General features: G+C 45.4%; 1 protein-coding gene and 1 pseudogene across 2 annotated transcripts in view; one reads left to right on the top strand and one right to left on the bottom strand.

Annotated features, from left to right (window-relative positions):
* COPG2 (coat protein complex I subunit gamma 2) overlaps positions 1–18288 on the bottom strand; it is a 37537-nt gene extending 19249 nt beyond the window's left edge. For both annotated transcript variants that reach the window (XM_048836728.2, XM_048836729.2), the window contains exons 1-8: positions 18161–18288; positions 13695–13747; positions 12788–12868; positions 11752–11823; positions 7516–7595; positions 6547–6622; positions 5900–5992; positions 4062–4148 (exon numbers count right to left, since the gene is read on the bottom strand). In XM_048836728.2, the coding sequence (XP_048692685.1) occupies positions 4062–4148; positions 5900–5992; positions 6547–6622; positions 7516–7595; positions 11752–11823; positions 12788–12868; positions 13695–13747; positions 18161–18197 (579 nt within the window). In that variant the 5' untranslated portion in view covers positions 18198–18288. The remainder of the gene's footprint in view (positions 1–4061; positions 4149–5899; positions 5993–6546; positions 6623–7515; positions 7596–11751; positions 11824–12787; positions 12869–13694; positions 13748–18160) is intronic.
* Positions 18289–22281: 3993 nt separating this feature from the next.
* Positions 22282–23074, top strand: LOC125636750 (tubulin alpha-3 chain-like; annotated as a pseudogene).
* Positions 23075–23298: the final 224 nt, after the last annotated feature.

The raw sequence follows: 23298 nt of genomic DNA, 5'->3' as shown, positions 1-23298 counted from the left end.
AATCATCCCAGCCAGGGCTTTGTCAAGCCTGACCTTAAAAACTTCTAAGGAAGGAGATTCTACCACCTCCCTAGGTAACGCATTCCAGTGTTTCACCACCCTCCTAGTGAAAAAGTTTTTCCTAATATCCAATCTAAACCTCCCCCACTGCAACTTGAGAGCATTACTCCTTGTCCTGTCCTCTTCTACCGCTGAGAATAGTCTAGAACCATCCTCTCTGGAACCACCTCTCAGGTAGTTGAAAGCAGCTATCAAATCCCCCCTCATTCTTCTCTTCTGCAGACTAAACAATCCCAGTTCCCTCAGCCTCTCCTCGTAAGTCATGTGTTCCAGACCCCTAATCATTTTTGTTGCCCTTCGCTGGACTCTCTCCAATTTATCCACATCCTTCTGGTAGTGTGGGACCCAAAACTGGACACAGTACTCCAGATGAGGCCTCACCAATGTCGAATAGAGGGGAACGATCACGTCCCTCGATCTGCTCGCTATGCCCCTACTTATACATCCCATAAATGTCATTGGCCTTCTTGGCAACAAGGGCACACTGCTGACTCATATCCAGCTTCTCGTTCACTGTCACCCCTAGGTCCTTTTCCGCAGAACTGCTGCCTAGCCATTCAGTCCCTAGTCTGTAGCTGTGCATTGGGTTCTTCCGTCCTAAGTGCAGGACCCTGCACTTATCCTTATTGAACCTCATCAGAGTTCTTTTGGCCCAATCCTCCAATTTGTCTAGGTCCCTCTGTATCCTATCCCTGCCCTCCAGCGTATCTACCACTCCTCCTAGTTTAGTATCATCCGCAAATTTGCTGAGAGTGCAATCCACACCATCCTCCAGATCATTTATGAAGATATTGAACAAAACCGGCCCCAGGACCGACCCCTGGGGCACTCCACTTGACACCGGCTGCCAACTAGACATGGAGCCATTGCTCACTACCCGTTGAGCCCGACAATCTAGCCAACTTTCTACCCACCTTATAGTACATGTTCCCTTAGGAAGGATTTGATATTGCCACGTTTTCTGAGTGCCACAAGTAACCAGACCACCTGTTTCCTAAAAGTACCTTGTCATATTTATATGAAAACAAGTTACTCACAAATGATTAGAACTACAGTTCCAGCTGTTCCCGCATGGTCCTTAAGGGTAAGGATGTCAGAACCAGATATTAGAGAGGGAAAGATCTATAAAACCAACCCGTCCACCACCCTGATGGGGCTTGCCACTGGAACATCAAATGTACCCATTTACAAAACCAGGCTGCATAGAAACGATACGTGCATTTCCAATGCACCTTCCATCTGAGGGGCTCCCAACAGCTTTATAAACATCAAATAACTCAGCAAACGCCCTTGAGGCAGCGAAGTATTATCCCCATTTTATAGAGTGATCCCAAAGTGGGATTGCTTTATTTTGCCTTCTAATTACTGCCCAAGCTTTTTCTCCTGAGTAGATTAATTTATATTAGGGCTGTCAAGGGATTAAAAAAATTAATCGCAATGTTAAACAATAATAGAATACCATTTATTTAAATATTTTTGGATGTTTTCTACATTTTCAAATATATTGATTTCAATTACAACGCAGAATACAAAGTGTACAGTTCTCACATTATATTTATTTTTGATTACAAATATTTACACTCTAAAAAAACAAAATAAATAGTATTTTTCAATTCACCTAATACAAGTACTGTAGTGCAATCTCTTTAGCATGAAAGTTGAACTTATAAATGTAGAATTATATACAAAAAAAATGCATTCAAAAATAAAACAATGTAAAATTTTAGAGCTTGCAAGTCCACTCAGTCCTACTTCTTGTTCACCCAATTGCTCAGACAAACGAGTTTGTTTACAATAAAGGAGATAATGCTGCCCGCTTCTTGTTTACAAGGTCATCTGAAAGTGAGAACAGGTGTTCTCATGGCACTGTTGTAGACGGGTTACAAGATATTTATGTGCCAGATGCGCTAAAGATTTATATGTCCCTTCGTGCTTCAACCACTATTCCAGGGGACATGCGTCCATGCTGATGACAGATTCTGCTCAATAACGATCGAAAGCAGCATGGACTAACGCATGTTCATTTTCATCATCAGAGTCAGATGCCACCTGCAGAAGGTTGATTTTCTTTTTTGGTGCTCCGGATTCTGTAGTTTTCACATCAGAGTGTTGCTCTTCTGAAAGCATATTCCACACCTCGTCCCTCTCAGATTTTGGAAGGTACTTCAGAGTCTTAAACCTTGGGTCAAGCGCTGTAGCTATCTTTAGAAATCTCACATTGGTACCTTCTTTGTGTTTTGTGAAATCTGCCGTGAAAGTGTTCTTAAAATGAACAACATGTGCTGGGTCATCATCCGAGACTGTTATAACAAGTAATATATGGCAGAATGTGGGTAAAACAGAGTAGGTGACATACAATTCTCTCCCAAGAAGTTCAGTCACAAATTTAATTAACACATTGTTTTTTTAACAAGCGTCATCAGCATGGAAGCATGTCCTCTGGAATGCTGGCCAAAGAATGAAGGGGCATACGAATGTTTAGCATATCTGGCATGTAAATAACTTGCAATGCCAGCTACAAAAGTACCATGCAAATGCCTGTTCTCACTTTCTGGTGACACTGTAAATAAGAAGAGGGCAGCGTTATCTCCTGTAATGTAAACAAATTGGATCTGTCTTAACGACTGGCTGAACAAGTAGGACTGAGTGGACTTTTAGGCTCTTAAGTTTTACATAGTTTTTTTTTAGTACAATTATGTAACAACAAAAAAATCTACATTTGTAAGTTGCACTTACACGACAAAAAGACTGCACTACAGTACTTGTATGAGGTGAATTAAAAAATACTATTTCTTTTGTTTATCATTTTACAGGGCAAATATTTGTAATAAAAATAATACACACTGATTTCAATTACAACAGCGAATATATATATGAAAATGTAGGAAAAACATCCAAAATATTTAATAAATTTCAATTGGTATTCTATTGTTTAACAGTGCAATTAAAAAAGGTGATTAATCGCGATTAATTTTTTTAGTTAAATCGCGTGAGTTAACTGCAATTAATCGACAACCCTAATTTATATCAAGGTTTAATAAATAGCTGAATTTGGAAAGTCAAAAATCCATAGTTGTAGGTTTGTGTGTTTAGGTAAGGATCTAAATACCAACTGTTGTCAGCTCAATTATGCCCTAAACCTTCAATAATTATTTTTACATTTCCTCGCTCCCCGAGAGACTTATTTAAAAACTGTCCCTATACAAACACACAAACAGATCTTTTAAAAAGGCCAGACTTAAGGTCATTCCAGTCATCCTAACGAAGTTTTCTTACCAAAAAATCCCTACATCTCTTGTTTTTTGTCTTGATTCATTGAGATTAATCCCTGAAGAGATTTCAAATTCAAAACAAAACTCCTTCTATCTGGACGGGTCACGAATTCAGCAAAATAGGATCCCAACCACCAGAGAAAATTAGTGGGGAAAAGGTAGACGGCTATACCAAACTGCACATATAATTAAGAAGCTAACATTGTAATTGTGGAGAAACTGCATATAGTTTTTTTATACTCATTTTTCACAATTTCCTAAAAATGAAAAGGATGCCTACTTTTGCTGAAAGTCCATGTGTTTTTAAAAATTCTCCATTAGTGTGAATGGCAAGTTAGAGGCAATTTTCTAAGTGTAATCCCATTGACTGGTGTCATGAATTTTACTAATTGCAATAATTACTTCAATAACTTAACATTTTCTGCTACTTACAGTGATTAGTGACACTGAATGAACAAATGAATAGGGTCCTGATCCTGTAATGTGTTGTATGACCCCTTCACCCACCCTCTCCCACATAAGTTAATGGACATCTGCCCACCACATCACATGGCAGGATCAGGGTCTAAGGGTAGTGCTTCCCATTATTTAAGCATTGTTCTATCAGCTAAATTAAGCTCTGAAATACAGACTCCATGGACTTATTAAAAAAATTACAGAAAACCACAAGCACGGTATGGCATGTTTATCGCACTTCATGATACATCAACCCTATGCTCTGAAACACACCTGCACCATGATGTTGTCACTAGAAGCAGCTTCTTGGGCTTCGTTGATCCACCGTTTGACGACATCATAACTTATCTTCATCATGTGCTAGGAGCAGAAACAAAGAATGTTATAAACTAATCAACCAAACGGACTTTTACAAGCACCTTTTTTATAATGATAATTTACTGGGAAGTTTTAAGAAAAATTACTAGCATAAAGCATGATTTATCTATCTAGGACTCTGCTCCAAGCCATTGAGACAAAGAGATAAGATCCCCTGCAATAACTAATTTGTATTTTGCATTCTGTTAAATGCTGACACCTGTACATAAAAGCAACTAAGAGTTGGGAGCTTTTATTAATGTTGGAACAAGAGAGGAGAAAGCACTAAAACTGTCTATCACCCTACCCCTTTAGCCTCATAGAAAGCTCTAATACTGGCCACAAATGCAACTTTCTGTTCCAACTTTCAAGACCCTGCAGAGCTCTACTCCTGCCTACCTATTGGGCCTTGTGTACCATGCTCCTCCTCTTCCCCTTTGCTCTAATGATGACGCCAGCCTTATTGCCCTACATGTCCTCCTCCCCATGCCTTCCTTATGTGCATCTCCCAATCCCAGGGACTGCTGCCCTGGGCTAATGGAGTACAATGGGACCCAGCTGGGGCCACCACTTCCCCCCAGCACACGAAACTGTGCAGTGAGACCCTCCAAACTCTGGGGCACTAGGACCCAAGTGATACCTCCCCTCCCACCCATGTGGGTTGCTGAGAAGAACCAGCCAGAGACACTAGCTGGTAGGGGCAGAACCAGCGAAAGCAGGGACCTTTGGACCTCTGCACATTCAGAGAACTATAGAGTTTTAATTGGCCTTTCTTTGCCCTCCGCTGATTGTGAGGGAGGAAGAAGGTTGGTGCAAACAGCCAGTGTCTTCACCTCAGCTTCATTCAACAGCTGCCCCTCTTCTCCCCTGCCCTGCCCACCTCATACACCTTCCCTTCTGCTTTCTTTCCATTTACTTGATCCCCTCCTAAGTAAAATCACATACCAAAAAATTGCGGAACTAACCTGACATTTGCAGCCATCACATTGTTCACTCTGCTGGTGTGTTCTACCACTTTCCTCACACTGAGTCTGTCTATTCAGCCTGTATGCTCTTTGGGGCAGGGACCATCTCCCACTCTGTGTTGATACAGTGCCTAACACAATGGGGCCTATGCTTTGGTGACCCTTAGGCACTACCATAATAAACATGTTAAATACAAACTACAATACAGCGAGTCAGGCCCTCACCGTCATTTCCCCCTGGCACCATGCCAAGCACCTTCTCCCACCCAACACTGCTTAAGGAGGAGGAGGGAGGGAGATTACAATACAAATATAAAGCTAATTCCTTCCTCCAGGGCTCCCAGTGCATCTTGTCCTCTCTATGTTCGTCTTAGACTGTAGGGTTATCAGGACAGAGACCATCAGTGGTTGTACAGAACCAAGCATGCTTGTTGGTACTTAAATAATAACAGAATTGATAAACATTTCTTATTTATACAGAGACACAGGTGGGCGCAGCACTTGCAAACATGCAGGGAGACCAGGTTCCTGCCCAGAGGAGCAAATGCTCTAAATTAAACCCAAACACGAAACAAGCTATTAAGATATGGAATAGAAGTAGTTAGTGCTAAGGAAGAAGCTTGCTTGGGGCATGGGAAGTGAAAGGCAGAAACCCCTAAGTAGGAGAAGACAGGACGGGGCAAAGAGAAGGGGAATAGGAGGCAGGGCAGAGCAATACATAGAACACACAACCCTTCACCTGTCACAACTAAATAAACCAGATTAATGTAATGCTATTTCTGCACTTACTAAGGAAGACACTAGAGCAGAACTCGATACACTGGGGACTTTATCCACAATGGCCTGCTTCATGTACCTCTCAATGGCCTGCAACATTGTACCCTATGAAAGGAAAGAAAAGCAACACGTGATGTTCATTTCTACAAGCAGGAGGTGGCCAATGCACTAACCAATGTAATTTCAAAGAGACACAAAAATATACATAGTATTTGCATATATTTACAAATACAACAAAGGAACAAAACATGCACCTTGAAGATGGCACCTTCAGACTGCTTTAATGACATTACAGTCAATCCTTACAACACGCACCTCTGTGAGGTAGCCAAGCAGACTGTGCTTCCTCCCTGGAAGTTAAGTTAACCAAAGCTACAGAGCAAGGCAGTGTTGGAGCTGGAATTAAAACTCCAAAATTCTTGTCTCCTAATCCCATGTTCAGTCTGCTAGCCAAGATGCTTCTCTGTGGAGTTAGAGAGACGTTTTGGCACATCTGTTGGAGTGGTAAAACTAGATCTAAACCCGATTCTTTAAAAAGAGTTCTGCCCAAGGTGGCTGCTCATTACTCCCACAGGGCATTCTGCAAAAGAGATGTTCCTCTTCTCCAAACCCACCCAAACCGATTCTCTCCCTCACTCATAGGATTGTTCTGTACTTACATCAGTGATTCTGCAGAGAGCTCTAATGGCCGGGCCTCGGTATACATCTTCCTTCCCAGTCATGTCTTTGGTCAAACTAGAATAATTAAAACAGACTGTTAATATCATTGTTATTATATTATTAAATATTTATATTACGGTACCACATCCCTTCTAAAAAAACACAGCTTGTTATTTTTATAAGCCATCATTCAAGTTATTACCATGCAACTGCTAAGACCCACTGTTGGCTAGACAGCACCTGAGAGTCATTTGAAAATTATTAACATTTGGCGCTACAGAGCGGAAGTACACAAATCCATAATACAGAACATAAACTAAAAAGATTCCACTGCCATAAGTCTAGGACTTGATTTTTTTGGACAAGATTGGCTGTCCTCCTGTATTCCTGTTTCCTCTAGTTCCATGGATGTTGACACTAAAAACAACATGTTTAATGGCTAATTTGTTAGGTTTACTAGTCAAAAATATTACTTCTTTCCAACTGCCAAGCTACCCATTCTATCTAGGATCTGAAAATCTGTCTGGAGTCTGGCTCTTACATTAGTTACATACAGTGACAAAGATTCTGTGGCCAGAACCTGACAGTTCTGTTGATGAAGTCAGTCAGACTATAACTCAGTTCAATCTCCCACAGCTGCATTGTCTCTGCAGGGTGAACAGGAAGGTACAAGCTTGTTTTTGTCAGAAACATTAAGCAGTTATGACAGGGAGAAGATATGCTTAGCATGAAATAATCATTTTATGCTTTAGTCTCTCTTCTGTTTACAACCACAGCTTAAAGAATTTAATAGCTCACTTTGTAGATCTGATGATGTACCTGATTTCACAGAACATATTTAGTTTCCCTGGCTGTCCACTTTATACAGATCAGGGAGCCAACCTTGTGAAAAATGCTGCAGCTGAAGTAACAATACAGTAACATTTAATTATTTGCTTTAGAAACCTGTAGCTGGATTTTTCTCATACCTGCTGGTGACAATGATGACATCCTCAGAAATGTTGGCCATCTCTTTGATAGTAAGGTAGCACATTCTTCTTAAGGTTTGCTGTGGGAGTTTAATCACAAAAAGCATTAAGACTTGCCTACTCAGAAACAATATTTAACTCTAGTTACTATAGACAAATACTCCTCCCTCCAATTATATGATCTTAAAAATAATACTAACCACTGTAGCAACTTTCATAGAAAACTGCTTATACAGAGACTAGAAACTTGGAAGCTACACAGGGTTCCCGCCATGTTTCATGTTATTGCCCAAATCCATAGAATAACTTGGCTTGTACAATATGCCTGTCCACACGGGTGAGGCAAACTAGGCTAGACTCCTGTTAGTTTAGCCTGTATACTTCTGATACCAGCATAAAATTTTTGTGAAACTTGCTAAAGTGGTTATTCATTTTTCAAGGTTAAATTTTTTTGGTTATTTTAATCTACAGTAGCTAGAGTTTTAACAGAGCAAGTTTTGACCCTTCATTATCATTAAGTTAAATCAATGCAATATTACTTTAAATGGGACTTTGTGCAGATCATAGAGAACCGCAAGAGATTTCACTGGCTAAGCAATAGGTTTCACTGGTTACCCATGACAGAAATCACATTTTAAGACTGTTCAGTACTGAGATAGTCGCTCGTACTGTGTATTATAATTAAATTAGAAACTTTTCAGCAAGTCTCCCCATTTCCAATTTTCAAATGGAAGAAATATGCACAAAATATCAATGATTTACACTCTAAATTTAACTATTTGAAGGCAACTGATGAAGCCTAATAGGCTCGTGGTACAAGAGAAATTGGTATTGCAGAATCTGGATTTAAGAAAGGTCACAAAAATCTGACATTTGTGATATTTTGCGTCCGGGCAGAAGCACTCTGAAGCACCTGACGCTGGCCATCAGAAGACGGGATACTGGGGTAGATGGACCATTGGTGTGACCCAGTTTGGCCATTCTTATGTTCTTATAAGGTTGCTTATAAAACGTTCCCAATGATTAATACACTAAAAAAACCAATAAGTTAGAATTCTAGCAGGGATGAAAGAGACCCATCAGACTCAGTCCACCCTCTGAGACGATACAATTTTCCCATGCTTCCTCAGATAAAATTTGGTTACTAACCTTCCATAACCATTGTTCTTCGACACGTGTTGTTCATGTCCATTCCAATGTAGGTGTGTGCTTGCCCTGAGCACCGCCACTGGAAAGTTTTTCCCTCAGTGGTATCTGTTGTGTTGGCTCTGTTGCCCCCTTGAGTCGTGCTCTCAAGCGCCAGCATAAAGGGCCCTGCCAACCCGCCACCTCCTCAGTTCCTTCTTGCTGACTAACTCCGACAAAGGGGTAGGAGGGTGGGTTTTGGAATGGACATGAGCAACATATCTCAAAGAACTACAGTTATGGAAGGTTAGTAATCATTTTTTTCTTTTGAGTGCTTGCTCATGTCCATGCCACCGCAGCTGACTCCCAAGCATGTATAGGAGGTGGGTTTGGAGTTCATTGACAAGCAGATTGTAGCACTGCTCTGCCAAATCCAGTGTCATCTCTGGCCTGCTGAGTGATGGCACAGTGAGATGCAAAAGTGTGGACTGAAGACAACGTTGTTGCTCTACAGATGTCCTGGATAGGAACCTGTGCCACGAATGCGCACTGTGACCGCCGAAGCCTTGGAGTGGGCTGCTGAGTCCGCTGCACCCAGGGATGCCTGCAGGGACGCCTTTGCCGCAGCCATGCCTTCCTTTATGAGAGTCGCAAACTCTTGCTTCCTGAGGTGGCAACTCCTTAAACTTTTCCTCAGAGTCCCAGGAGTTGAAATGGTACCTGCTCAGGAGTGCCTGCTGGCTGGTAATCCTAAGCTAGAGACCCCCTGTCAAATAGACCTTCCTCCCAAAAGGTCTAACTTTTTGGCATCCTTGGCCTTCAGTGTTGGTTCCTGTTGGCCCTGCCTTTCCTGCTCATTGGCAGCCAATACCACCAACGAACCCAGTGGTGGGTGCATGTACAGGAACTTGAACCCTTTTGCCGGGAAAAAATATTTCCTCTCAGTCCTTTTTGCCATCGGCTGCAGGGACACCGGGGTCTGCCACATAACCTTGATGGGCTCCATCGTTCAGGGGCAGCGGATCTCTTGTAGGGCCCGTTGCCGCCACTATGTCCACAAGAGAGTGGGAGGATTCCCTAATTTCCTCCACCTGGATCCCCAGATTTTGAGCTACCCTCCTTAGAAGCTCTTCATGTGCCTTATAATCCTCCTGCAGGGACAGAATATCAGTTCACGTGACAGCCTCATTGGGGGAAGAGGAGGATGCTTGGACCGGCTCTACTCTTTGCCCTCGGCACCATCCAGATCCTGTGGTACCATTTCATGATACATGGCACTGGTCTTGGTAACGGAGCCTGGATCATGTTCTGGTGCTGGAGGTTGTCCGGGCTCGAAAGCCACTGAACGTGACCTCCTAGAATGGGACCCCAGTTGCACTGGGAATGCCAAGGGGTTCCAGAAAGACCACTGCATGGGGAACTGCCACTGCCCCGGTGACCATGCCACCAGTGGGACCCCTTGACTCGGGACCACAGCCAGATAGTATCTAGACTGGCAGTGCCAGCTCCTTCACAAGACGTAAGACTCCATGTCCGAGTCCATCACTGATCCCTCCAAAGACCAGGCTGTAGCAGTGCTGACCGGTGCCGGTGAACGGTGCCAGGAGGAAGGGGACAGGGACTGAGCCATCATGGCTGGCTTTCCCTTCAAAACTATCCTTGGCCTCGAGCCTGCAGAGGTCTGCCCTGTCGGTGCTGCCCTCAACAGTTCCCGTATGGCTGGGGACGACTGTACCAGTAGCACCAGTAAGTCCCTTGCTGCCATGAAGGCCTGCACTGTCAACCACACCGGTAGGATCATGGGGCTCTGGTGCCTCTCTCGCAATGGCGAGTCTATCCGTGCCGGACTCAACAGCTCCCGTTCCAGGACTGGAATCAATGGCATGGCATGGGATGCCATGCCAATGCCACAGGGTGGCCCGACCTGGGTCGTACCCTGACAGTATCCCTCTGTGGCACCGATCTCAGTGTTGGTGATCGGCCTGACACTGAGGCACTGGCGATGTTGAAGAGCGCCTAGTGTCTCTTGCTGGTGCATCTTTCTTGGGCCCTGGAAATGCTTGACAGTGCTGGGGTTACTTAGATGAAGTCGGAGTGTCTCTCCTCGGAACCAGAGATGAGGAATGACACCAGGTGTCTCGAAGTGAACCCAGGGTGCTCCTCACCTAGGCTGAGGTAGTTGGTGCCAAGTCCGAGTGTGCTGGAGGTTGGAGCACTGTCTCCAGGAGGACAGAGCGAAGTCTAGTGTCCCTATCCTTCTTGGTGCAAGGCTTAAATTCCCTATAAATCTTACACTGCTCCCGCACATAAGCTTCCCCTAGGCACTTAAGGCAGCTGGAATGGGGGTCACTCACAAGTATAGGCTTATGACAAGAATCACAAGGCTTGAAGCCCAGAGACCAAGGCATGCCCCAGTGCTCAGGGGTGGTTAACCCCACTTAGCGGGGTTAACTAACTAATAACTGAAACTTACTGCTAAACTACAACAAACTATATACACCAAGAGTAGAGATATTCCACTGGGGAGTACTTGCAGAAGCAAGAACGAAACACAGTTCCAGCAACCGTCATGGGCTGAAAGAAGGAACTAAGGGGGTGGCAAGTCAGCAGGACCCTTTATACCGGCGCTACGAGCACGCGACTCCAGGGGCACCAGAGCTGAACTGACATATACTACTGAGGGAAAAATTTTCCTGTGGCAGTGCTCGGGGTGAGCACACGCCTATGTTGGAATGGTCATGAGGAAACACTCGAAGAAGAACATATCACATATTAAATGGATACTACATACACCTTAGCCAAAGACTTAACCCATTGCTTTGAGAACATTCTAATCCCTTTACTTCTAGCAGGTTGAGTCAAACGCCTTTCTAAGGAATGCTGGAGCTCTAGTCTGTAAACAACACTTTCTTAATTTTGAGAGGCAAGAAACTAAGGCCCATATGGTGCTTTCAAATTGAGCACATTCCTCTATCTAAGCTACTTATAGCAGAGCAATGGGACCATATATGAACACTTCACAATTTCTGCTACTATCAGAGGGTTCACAAAGATCCCACTGAGAGTACAATGCAGCACGTGAAACATTTTTCCTTAAATACAGAGACTTACGTCATTAGACTGAAATAATCTGGTCATTGCAAAGAAGGCTTCTGTGGCTTCAGTAGTTCCGAAATGTTCACCCTAAGGATAACATGCAAGCAGCAGACGTTAGAGGCCAATCAAAAGTCCAGTAGCTTTCTCTTTTTAGTTCTCTCTCGTCTATAATGCCCACTTAGATCCTTGGACTCCATCCTCTGCCTCTAAACCTTTTTCTTTTTTAAAATCTTTTTTAGAAACACTCCCTTCTTCACCTTGTGTTTCTTATAGAGCACACGACAATCTAATTACACTTTTTACGTAGCTTGTTTCAACAGGAGCATCATCCATGATACCAGCAAAGTAACAGGAACAGGGTTTGTTAATTAACCTGTGCTCCCTCTGCTGCCTTTACAGCAGCAGGGGTTATGGTTTTTGTTTTAAGTTTTCGTCAACTGAGAAGAAGAGTCTCCTAGGATTTCCCCAACACAAAACCTGTGCTGATTCAGATACAGCAGAATGTGTTGGACCTTGTAATCCCTGCTGGTCACACCTGAGTATTAAATATTGCCCCGTCAGGCCATATTTCATGTACTCACAGACATTTAGGTATCTAAGCTAAACATAGTTCCTCAACATGGAGTCCTGTTCTCTACATAGGCAAAGAAAGAACCATGTGACAGTCATTACCCAACCATTTTACCATTCAAACTCTTGTTTAAACATGGCTATTTCTACAATATAGAGAAGGCTGGTTCTGGCTAATACGGCATCACTGAGAACAGGAATAAATGGGACGCAGCTCCCAGAAGTCTATCATAAAAAGTCTTAAAAGCTTCAGTGAGCTGTGTCTCATCTCCACCAAGGAAAGCTGAAAATCAAAACTAAGATCATAACATTATATAATAGGGTTCAATTTCTGTTACCCTTAATAAGCTGCTCTCTAGACTGACAGCATAAAGTACAAGTTGTTTTGCTATCCTTGAAGTACAGTAATTCTTTCATGCTAAACTTTTTATCAGAAAAGACTAATCCTAGGTGTGTGTTTGGGTTAGGAAGATCCACTTACCTGGTTCAGTAAGTAAAGGATCCTGGTAAGTATATGCAGACATCTTCGTGGATTTATGGGAGTCTCATTAAAGATACGAGCCTGCAGACACAGCAGAAAAATTGCATTATTGCATAACTCATAGGTAACAATTTACCCACTCACCCCATGGGATCAGGATAACTCATTTCACCCAAACAGTCTTACTGTATACTGCACCTTAACATGAATGCCAATTAGTAAAAGCACTTAGCTGAAAAATGGACTCAGTTTTAGACAGATGGCTTTGAAGTGATTTGAACCAGGGACTGGATCTCAGGTTCCTAGGTTCTAATCATATAGCCAATCAGTGGTAAAGCTTGGGCAATACTGGAAGTTTTTGTGTTTTCTGTATGCCAGTTTAGTTTAGATTTTAAAAGTTTCCTTTCCAGCATCTGCAACCAAACTCAGAAGCATTGTACTAGTGCAAGGGAACCTGAAAGTGAAATTAACAAATCTATTTTCACATTTATAGCTCTTTGCATCCAAAAAGAGCCCCAAACACTTCACAGATCTTATACATATAACTGCAGTGACATACAGCTAGCCACCTCTCAGGCGCACAGATGTAGCCAGGCGAAGAACTACTGAAAAGCATGCTGCATGGCATGACAATAGGGACACAGAAAAAAAGCCTCTTCAGTAAGGGCCATTGGATCTTTAGTGTCCATGCAAATTAAACAGGTCCTCTGTCTTCCTGAAAGATCCCCACATAGTAAACTGCATGTGCACTCAATTTATTGTATCTACCCTGGAAGGATTAATTGACCGTGCATCAGTTTTAACCACTGGCTGCACAAAGTCCAGGTATTTCAAATCTGTTGCTTAGGTCACTAGAGCATCCAGCCCAAAGCTATAGCAACTTACATAATAAACTTTCTGTTCATACCTCTTGAAGGACAGCACTCTTCTCCAAATGCTGGAAAGGATTGGAGCCACTACCTAAATAATAAAACAAATCATAGATGGTTACCCACGTGCTAGACGCCATGGAACTGAATGCACACAATGCCAACTCTTACACTTCCATAAGCTATCTCACTATGAACTGTTTCAGAATAACAGCCGTGTTAGTCTGTATTCGCAAAAAGAAAAGGAGGACTTGTGGCACCTTAGAGACTAACAAATTTATTTGAGCATAAGCTTTCGTGAGCTACAGCATCCGATGAAGTGAGCTGTAGCTCACGAAAACTTATGCTCAAATAAATTGGTTAGTCTCTAAGGTGCCATAAGTACTCCTTTTCTTTTCACTATGAACTGTGCAGAACAACCTGTCAAGTGGCTCTTAATGCTGTTAAGCGGCATTGCAATCTGAGGATCTGATGTTCACCAGGAACAGCATCTAGGCTAGTTTCAGGCGCTGCCTGTTTAGGGTGCAGGGAAAAAACCCCAAACCCAACTCTTTCAATACAAAAAGAAAAGGAGTAGCTGTAGCTCACGAAAGCTTATGCTCAAATAAATTGGTTAGTCTCTAAGGTGTCACAAGTACTCCTCTTCTTTTTGCAAATACAGACTAACACGGCTGTTACTCTGAAATTTTTCAATACAGTGTCTCCAGCTAGCCAACTGGTGAAGTTATCACAGCATCAGCGCCAAGTGAGGCTGCTAGCTCCCTTTCTTCCCACCCCAACTGCTTTATGTGCCTTAGATGTAACAAGGAGGGAATACCTTAGGATAAGGCTGCTTCTTGCCATTGGAAACACTCACATATTGGTTGATACATTGCCCCTCACTCACACAAACTTGTAACCTGCCAAAATAGCACTGCCACTACACATGCTATAATCCAGGGGTGGCCAAACTTACTGACCCTCTGAGCCACATACGAAAATCTTCAGAAGTTCGAGAGCCAAAAGACAGGCACAATCTGCCCTACAGGGGGGCTCCTGCTGGGGCACGGAGCTAAAGCCCCAAGACCCTACTCCCCACAAGGCAGAAGCCTCTAGCCCCACCACAGGGCAGAAGCCCCAAGTTCCCTCTCCCCAAGTCTGGTAGTTGGAGAATAGTGGGGGGCTCTGCAAGCCACACTTCAACTGTAAAAGAGCTCATGCGCCTTGGTTTGGCCACACCTGGAATAATCACTAACACTGGGCAGCTTTAGCAAAACATTAATATAGGGCATGATAAAAAAATAAGCCTGCCCTTAGAAAATTAAAAGTTACATTCCATAGCACATGCCTAGTCCTTGAAAAGTTACCAGATACCTACTGACCAGAAGACTAAACCTACCAGCCACAGGTAGGTATGAAAAATTGGAAGAGGAACTCCAGCAGCAAGATCAAAGGACAACGATCTGATTGAAAAATCCAGCCCTAGTGTCACCTCCAGCTCTAGGAAGGGTAAAGGTGCTTGCGTTTCTACCATGGGTGCTTGTCCCTGAATACTGCTTATAGGCACTCTTAACCTCTGACTTTTAGATCATCTTCTCTAGCTAATAATCCCAGTTCCTGCCTCCACAGCAGGGGTAGTCACTAGGAGGACCGTGGGCCAAATCCAGACCGTCAGATGCTTTTGAACAGACTCCAAAATCTTTTTTCTATTTATCATCATTATTATTGTTATTTTTGTATTATTTTCGCTGGAGTCTGGACCTTGACCAAGAAATTTGGACCTTGACAAAAGATAATTGATTAACTGTGCTCTACAGCTACTAAGGGTATGTCTACACTGCAATTAGATACCCATGGTTGGCCTGTGCCTGCTGACTCAGGCTTCCAGGACTTGGGCTAAGGGGCTGTTTAACTGCGGTGTAGACATTGGGTATGTCTACACTGCAATCAAAAACCTGCAGCTGGCCCATGCCAGCTGACTTGGGCTTGTGGGGCTCAGGTTGCAGAGCTGTTTCACTGCACTGTAGACTTCTGGGCTCAGGCTGTGAGGTGGGAAGGTCCCAGACCTGAGCCTGGAAGTCTACACTGCAATGAAACAGCCCTGCAGCCCCAGTAAACCCAAGCCCGAGCCAGCTGGCCGGGTGTGGGTTTTTAAGTGCACTATAGATATACCCATTGTGACTTAGGCTGCAGCCTAAGCTCTGGGACCCTCCCACCTCCCAGGGTCCTAGAGCCTGGGCTCCAGCCCGAGCCCAAATGGCTACATAGCAATTAAACAGCCCCTTAGCCTGAGCCCAAGTCAGCTGGCAGGGGCCAGCTGCAGGTGTCTAACTGCAGTGTAGACATGATACTTGACACCAAGGGTAGCAGGCAACTGATAAGACTCTCGACAGTTTCATTGCTGTATAAAGGGTTATGAAGAGCAGAAGTAAAATTGTGCAGTCTTGTTAATTCTACTCTTCTGTTTGTCGGCAAAGCTCAGAGGAACAAAAGTGGCAATGGAACGGTGTATGCAGACTTAGGAAATGACAGTTCCCTGTTGGAAGATTATCTTAAAAACTAGAGGGTCTAGAAGAATTTGCTAAATTTAAATTCTGAAAAAACTCCTGGCTTAGCTCCCCCTAGCCACCCATGAAAGCTTCCCACATGTGAGTAGATTTATTTTCCAATCCCTAGCATAATTGTCTACATGTCTACTAGACCACAAAGAATTTTACACCACCAACTGAATGATCTGTGTAGCATATGCAAGTTACCATGGTAATGAGCACAGAATAGACAGCGTACTTTAATTACTACAGCGAGTGTGGTAATAGATGGACAAGGTAATTTGGGCCCCAAACTCATTTCCTTCTTGGCCTCACCGCTGAGGGGCTGCCACCAAGACTGACTGCAGTTGCCACTCTTGCTATGTTTTATTTTTATGATGTTGACCCCTGCGCAGCAGAGAGACAAAGTGGACAAGAATATCATTTATTGGATCCTTTTCTGCTGGTGAGATAGACAAGTTTTTGAGCCACATAGAGCTCTTCTTCAGGTCTGGGAAAGATACTCCCAGTGTCACAGCTAAATACAAGGTGGAACAGATGTGACACTGAATACCTTTCCCAGACCCAAAGAAGAGCTGTGTGTGGCTCAAAAGCTTGCGTCTCTTACCTTATCTCTCTAATATCTCGGGACCGACACAGCTACAACTACACTGCATACCTGCCCAGTAGAAGTGAGACCAAACCATGAATGTGACAACAGCTTTATTCGGAACAATGAATGGTATTTTAAATTCACTATGAAACAGTTTAAACAGCACAGTTCCTCCAGCCCAACACACTGATGGGTTAGGACGTAAGAATGGCCATATTGGGTCTGACCATTGGTACAGCTAGCCCAGCATCCTGTCTTCCATCAGTGGCCAGCGCCAGATGCTTCAGAGGGAATGAACAGAACAGGGCAATTATTTCCCACCGTTTCCAGTCCCCAGCATCCGGTCGTCCCAGGCTTAGGAACTCCAAAAGCATTGGGTTGTTTAGCAGCATTAATTTGACAGCACACCTCACTAGAAATGAGCCCTACTGGTTCATATTTCTCTTTGGCTATGGAGAACATCCCAGCTGCCACCAGCCTGTTCCACACATGGTATTGTAGCGTTTCTCACATGCGGCCACAGTGGCTGCACTGGACACCAGGGGATTTTTCCAGGGCCACAACAGCCTCCTGGGTGGAGGCTGGGGGGCAGGGAGCAGCAGCGGCCCATCCCAGCGGTGCCCAGCTGCTGCTCCTGGCTGCCCTGGTGTCTGCAGGGATGTGATGCTCTGTCCCATCTAGTGGCACCCAAACCACTTAGAGAGAGAGAGATTAATGAGTCTGCTCCACAGCCTTAGCTAACAGCCAGGTGGCTTTTCGCTCATGCGGTGGAGGCTCCTGCACCAAGCCCCGGAAGTCCCAGGTTCGACCCTGCCCGCCGACAGGCCGGCCTTACCCGGGGATCAGCAGCCTGCACCAGGCAGCCCCCTGGGGGGCTCCGCAGACACCCGGGGTCACGGTGCGCGCTCAGCGGGCTCCGGCCCCGGGGGGCGGGGCTCGGGTTGGGAAAAACGCCCTCCGAAACCACTGTCCTGCGAAGCCCGGGGAGAGGGGGATAAACCGGGCACCACGCAGCCACCCAGCGCACTCCGGATTAGCGGCCTGAGCCAAACCCGCGGCGGCGGCGGCCCCGCGGCCCCGCCCGGCGCGTTAACCGCCGTGGCCTCCCCGGCAGCGCGCCCGGGGCGGGGGGAAAGACCCGCCCTCCCCGTGGCCGCGCCACGGAGCCCGGCAGAGCTAGTTAGGCCCCCGTGCGGGCCGCCCACGGGGGCAGCTGAGGCGCCGGGTCCCGGTTTGCCGCCCCCCGCGGGCGCTCCAGGAGGACCCGGCCGAGCCCGCCGGGAGCGGGGAAGGGGCGGCGGGAGCGGAGCCGGGCGGGCCTCTCAGCCGCCGCCGGCTGGACACGCGCCCCCTCCCCCCCCAGGCCGCGGCCCCTCCCCCGTACCGGTCTCCTCGTCCTTCTTGTCGAACTTCTTAATCATACCGGGCCCGCGCGCTCGCCTCCCTCAGAGCCGTGAGCAGCCGCCGGAGCCGGGAAGGAGCGCCCGCCGGAAGGCCCGCCTCCAAACCCGGCAACGCGCCACATGACTGGCCCGCGGAGCGGCCAGTCACCATGGAGCCACGCCCCCTCGCCTGACGCCTTGTTCCACGCCCCCTCCCAGGCTGGCCGCAACCAACCATGTCCGGGACACGCCCCCTTCGCTCTCTGGGTGTCTCAGAAAGAAAAGGAGTACTTGTGGCACCTTAGAGACTAACCAATTTATTTGAGCATGAGCTTTCGTGAGCTACAGCTCACTTCATCAGATGTATACCGTGGAAACTGCAGCAGACTTTATATACACACAGAGAATATGAAACAATACCTCCTCCCACCCCACTGTCCTGCTGGTAATAGCTTATCTAAAGTGATCAACAGGTGGGCCATTTCCAGCACAAATCCAGGTTTTCTCACCCTCCACCCCCCCACACAAATTCACTCTCCTGCTGGTGCTAGCCCATCCAAAGTGACAACTCTTTACATAATCAAGTCGGGCTATTTCCTGCACAGATCCAGGTTTTCTCACATCCCCCCCACCCCCATACACACACAAACTCACTCTCCTGCTGATAATAGCTCATCTAAACTGACCACTCTCCAAGTTTAAATCCAAGTTAAACCAGAACATCGGGGGGGGGTAGGAAAAAACAAGAGGAAACAGGCTACCTTGCATAATGACTTAGCCACTCCCAGTCTCTATTTAAGCCTAAATTAATAGTATCCAATTTGCAAATGAATTCCAATTCAGCAGTTTCTCGCTGGAGTCTGGATTTGAAGTTTTTTTGTTTTAAGATAGCGACCTTCATGTCTGTGATTGCGTGACCAGAGAGATTGAAGTGTTCTCTGACTGGTTTATGAATGTTATAATTCTTGACATCTGATTTGTGTCCATTTATTCTTTTACGTAGAGACTGTCCAGTTTGACCAATGTACATGGCAGAGGGGCATTGCTGGCACATGATGGCATATATCACATTGGTGGATGTGCAGGTGAATGAGCCTCTGATAGTGTGGCTGATGTTATTAGGCCCTGTGATGGTGTCCCCTGAATAGATATGTGGGCACAATTGGCAACGGGCTTTGTTGCAAGGATAAGTTCCTGGGTTAGTGGTTCTGTTGTGTGGTATGTGGTTGTTGGTGAGTATTTGCTTCAGGTTGCGGGGCTGTCTGTAGGCAAGGACTGGCCTGTCTCCCAAGATTTGTGAGAGTGTTGGGTCATCCTTTAGGATAGGTTGTAGATCCTTAATAATGCGTTGGAGGGGTTTTAGTTGGGGGCTGAAGGTGACCGCTAGTGGCGTTCTGTTATTTTCTTTGTTAGGCCTGTCCTGTAGTAGGTAACTTCTGGGAACTCTTCTGGCTCTATCAATCTGTTTCTTTACTTCTGCAGGTGGGTATTGTAGTTGTAAGAAAGCTTGACAGAGATCTTGTAGGTGTTTGTCTCTGTCTGAGGGGTTGGAGCAAATGCGGTTGTATCGCAGAGCTTGGCTGTAGACGATGGATCGTGTGGTGTGGTCAGGGTGAAAGCTGGAGGCATGCAGGTAGGAATAGCGGTCAGTAGGTTTCCGGTATAGGGTGGTGTTTATGTGGCCATTGTTTATTAGCACTGTAGTGTCCAGGAAGTGGATCTCTTGTGTGGACTGGACCAGGCTGAGGTTGGTGGTGGGGTGGAAATTGTTGAAATCATGGTGGAATTCCTCAAGGGCTTCTTTTCCATGGGTCCAGATGATGAAGATGTCATCAATATAGCGCAAGTAGAGTAGGGGCTTTAGGGGACGAGAGCTGAGGAAGCGTTGTTCTAAATCAGCCATAAAAATGTTGGCATACTGTGGGGCCATGCGGGTACCCATAGCAGTGCCGCTGATCTGAAGGTATACATTGTCCCCAAATGTGAAATAGTTATGGGTAAGGACAAAGTCACAAAGTTCAGCCAGAAAGCGGGGGCGGGGGAGTTCCCATTTAAAGGGACAGAGCCCATATTTAGGACAGGTTTCAGAGTAACAGCCCTGTTAGTCTGTATTCACAAAAAGAAAAGGAGTACTTGTGGCACCTTAGAGACTAACCAATTTATTTGAGCATAAGCTTTCGTGAGCTACAGCTCACTTCATCGGATGCATACTGTGGAAAATACAGAAGATGTTTTTATACACACAAATCATGAAAAAATGGGTGTTAATCACTACAAAAGGTTTTCTCGCCACCCACCCCACTCTCCTGCTGGTAATAGCTTATGTAAAGTGATCACTCTCCTTACAATGTGTATGATAATCAAGGTGGGCCCTTTAGGACAAGCTTCTCCCCATAACCCTCCTTCTCTCCCCATTATCTTTGCTTTGGAGCGGCAGCCCCACCAGAGGCTGGAAATAGGGCTGCCAACTTTGACTGGATGAATTCCTGGAGGTTTCATCAGATGACATTATTATTATTAAAGCTTAATCTTTAATTCCTGGAGACACCAGGATAATCCCAGAGGCTTGGCAACCCTCGCTGGAAAGATGCATATAAAAATGATCAGCAACTTTAACAAAAGTTTTGTTTAAAGATTTTTTTGAAAATTTCATAATGCTTAGAAAATAGTGAGTAGTTTCCCCAATTAACGGTTGAAGAATTAATCCTGAATATTGGGGATAACTGCTATTCTATATTGCTAGATGGGAAGAGACCCAAAGTGCTTTACACCCTGGATGCACACAGCCTCACTGAAACCATCAGTCACTCACTAATCTACACACAGCTCAGTCTGGGCTGACTACCTGTGAGGAAGGAGGTGTGTTGCTAGTACCTGAGGGAGGAGTACCTGCACCCCAAGATGCCGAAGCTAGGCTGTCGGAGATGGACCCTGACGCACGGCACGGGACGTCGCGGAGAGGCTGGAGAATCCCAGAGATGGAGAACCCCAGAGACTTGGGTGGGAAGTATTGGGGGGAAATGGTTACAGAACCAGACCAAGGCTCAGTGTGTTTTGGTTGGAGCCCCACCAAGCTGGTGGTGGGCAACCCTGCCACCGATAGGTCCCTGGGTTGGGACCTAGTGGAGAGGGTGGGCCCGAGTCCCCCCCTATTCTGGCCACCATCCACCCCTGGGTAGTGGCCCCACTCACCAGTATTATGGACTCTGGCCGCTAGGTTGCACTGCCCTGAGAATGAGGGCTATAGTATGACTCTGGCCATTGGGTCGCACTGCCCTGAGAGCAAGGATCATATTAAGGACTAAGGCTACAAAGCTGTGCTGCCCAAGATGTGGGGCAGCCCTTTCAACTCGACTGTGGGGCTGTGATGCACCTTTCCTCCTCCATGGGGTGATGGGGGTGTATCAGCCATGCTATAGAAGCCTAAATAACTTTGTGGATTTGGTGCAACCAAGGGAGGTATTGGCATGGTGTACTAATAAGACCTACTTGATGTCTGACTAATTTGGGGCTTTGTCTTCACTAGGGAAAAAGTGTGGTGTTTTACCACATGTTGACTATCACATGGATTGATGATTAGCTTGTGGTGGAAACCTAGTGTGGACAAAACAATTTTAGTTCTAACATGTATTATCTGGTTCAGGTTAACACTAGTGGCCGGCCAACACTTGACATTTGACCGGCCAACAAGTTAATGTTTATGTTGACTTGCTATGTGTTAAGATGCTACTGTGTTGTTAACACTAGGATTTTATGAGGTGTTAGCTAAGGTGCTGAGACACCTTTTCTTTTCCTAGTCTGCATTCTTAAAGACTTCCGCTTAACTGTGACCCCAGTCCTGCAAATGATTATACATAGCTGCATGTTGGCACCATATCGGTTATTAGCTAACAATTGCTGACTCGAGGTTGATGTTTAATTTATGCTGATTGAAAACGCTGGCGTGAATGGGGGTGACATTCATGAACACATCTTAAAACTAAAAAGTGAATTTTACAATCCCAATAAATCTTCTATTTAAAGGGCATAGACCCAGGAGCATTCTCCCATGAACTGTCACTTGCAAGGCCTGTGCTTTGAAAGCAGTAAATGCTTCTAGGCATTTCCTATGCATCTAGTGACTATGGATGAGAAAGGAATTGAAGAGGCCTTAAATGACAGACTAAGACCTTTCATTGCTGCCCAGAAAGAGGGCTTCTCTCTTGCCAGTACTTTGGATAAAGCCACGTGGAAACCTAGGGGCATTCAAGGGTTCCTAGTCTTCCACAGCTTTGAAGGTGGCACCGGCTCTGGATTCACATTCCTCCTGATGGAACAACTCTCAGTAGACTTTGGTAAGAAATCCAACATGGAGTTCTTGGTGTATCCTGCCTACAGGTCTCCACTGCAGTGGGAGAACTTACAATTCCATTCTAACCTACCATATCATGCTGGAGCATTCTGACTGTTCTTTCATAGGGCCATTTACACTATCTGCAACCATAACCTCAATATCAAGTGTCCCTCCTACCCTAACTTGAACAGGCTAATAGCCCAGATAGTGTCGTCCATCACTGCTTCCCTGAGGTTTGATGGTCCTTTGAATGTGGATCTTGCTGAATTCCAAATTAACTTGGTACCTTATCCCTGGATGCACTTCTCCATCACTACCTATGTGCCCATAATTTTGGCAGAAAAAGCTTAGAATGAGCAGCTCTCAGTGCCTGAAATCACCAACGCTTGCTTTGAGTTCTCCAACCAGATGGTGAAATGTGACCCTCGTCAAAGCAAATACATGGCTTTCTGCCTTTCTGTCTGCTGTACCAGGTGCCCAAGGATGTGAATGCAGCTATATATCAACCATCAAAACCAGGAGGTCCAACTAGTTTGTGGACTGGTGCCCAAATGAGTTTAAGGTTGTTATCAACTACCAGTGATGTAGCTGTGGGAGACCTGGCTAAAGTTCAGCTCTTCTTTCAGGTTTGGGAAAGGTACTCCAAGCATCACAGCTAAATGCAAGATGGGACAGATGCTCTGAGTATCTTTCTCAGATCCGAAGAAGAGCTCTGTGTGACTCGAGAGCTTGTCTCTCTCACCAACAGACGTTAGGTCAATAAAAGATATGACCTCACCCACCTTGTCTCTCTAATATCCTGGTTCC

This window comes from Caretta caretta, chromosome 1 (genome assembly GCF_965140235.1).
Source record: "Caretta caretta isolate rCarCar2 chromosome 1, rCarCar1.hap1, whole genome shotgun sequence".
Classification (NCBI taxonomy): Eukaryota; Metazoa; Chordata; order Testudines; family Cheloniidae; genus Caretta; species Caretta caretta.
This window is presented reverse-complemented; position numbering and strand designations above follow the sequence as displayed.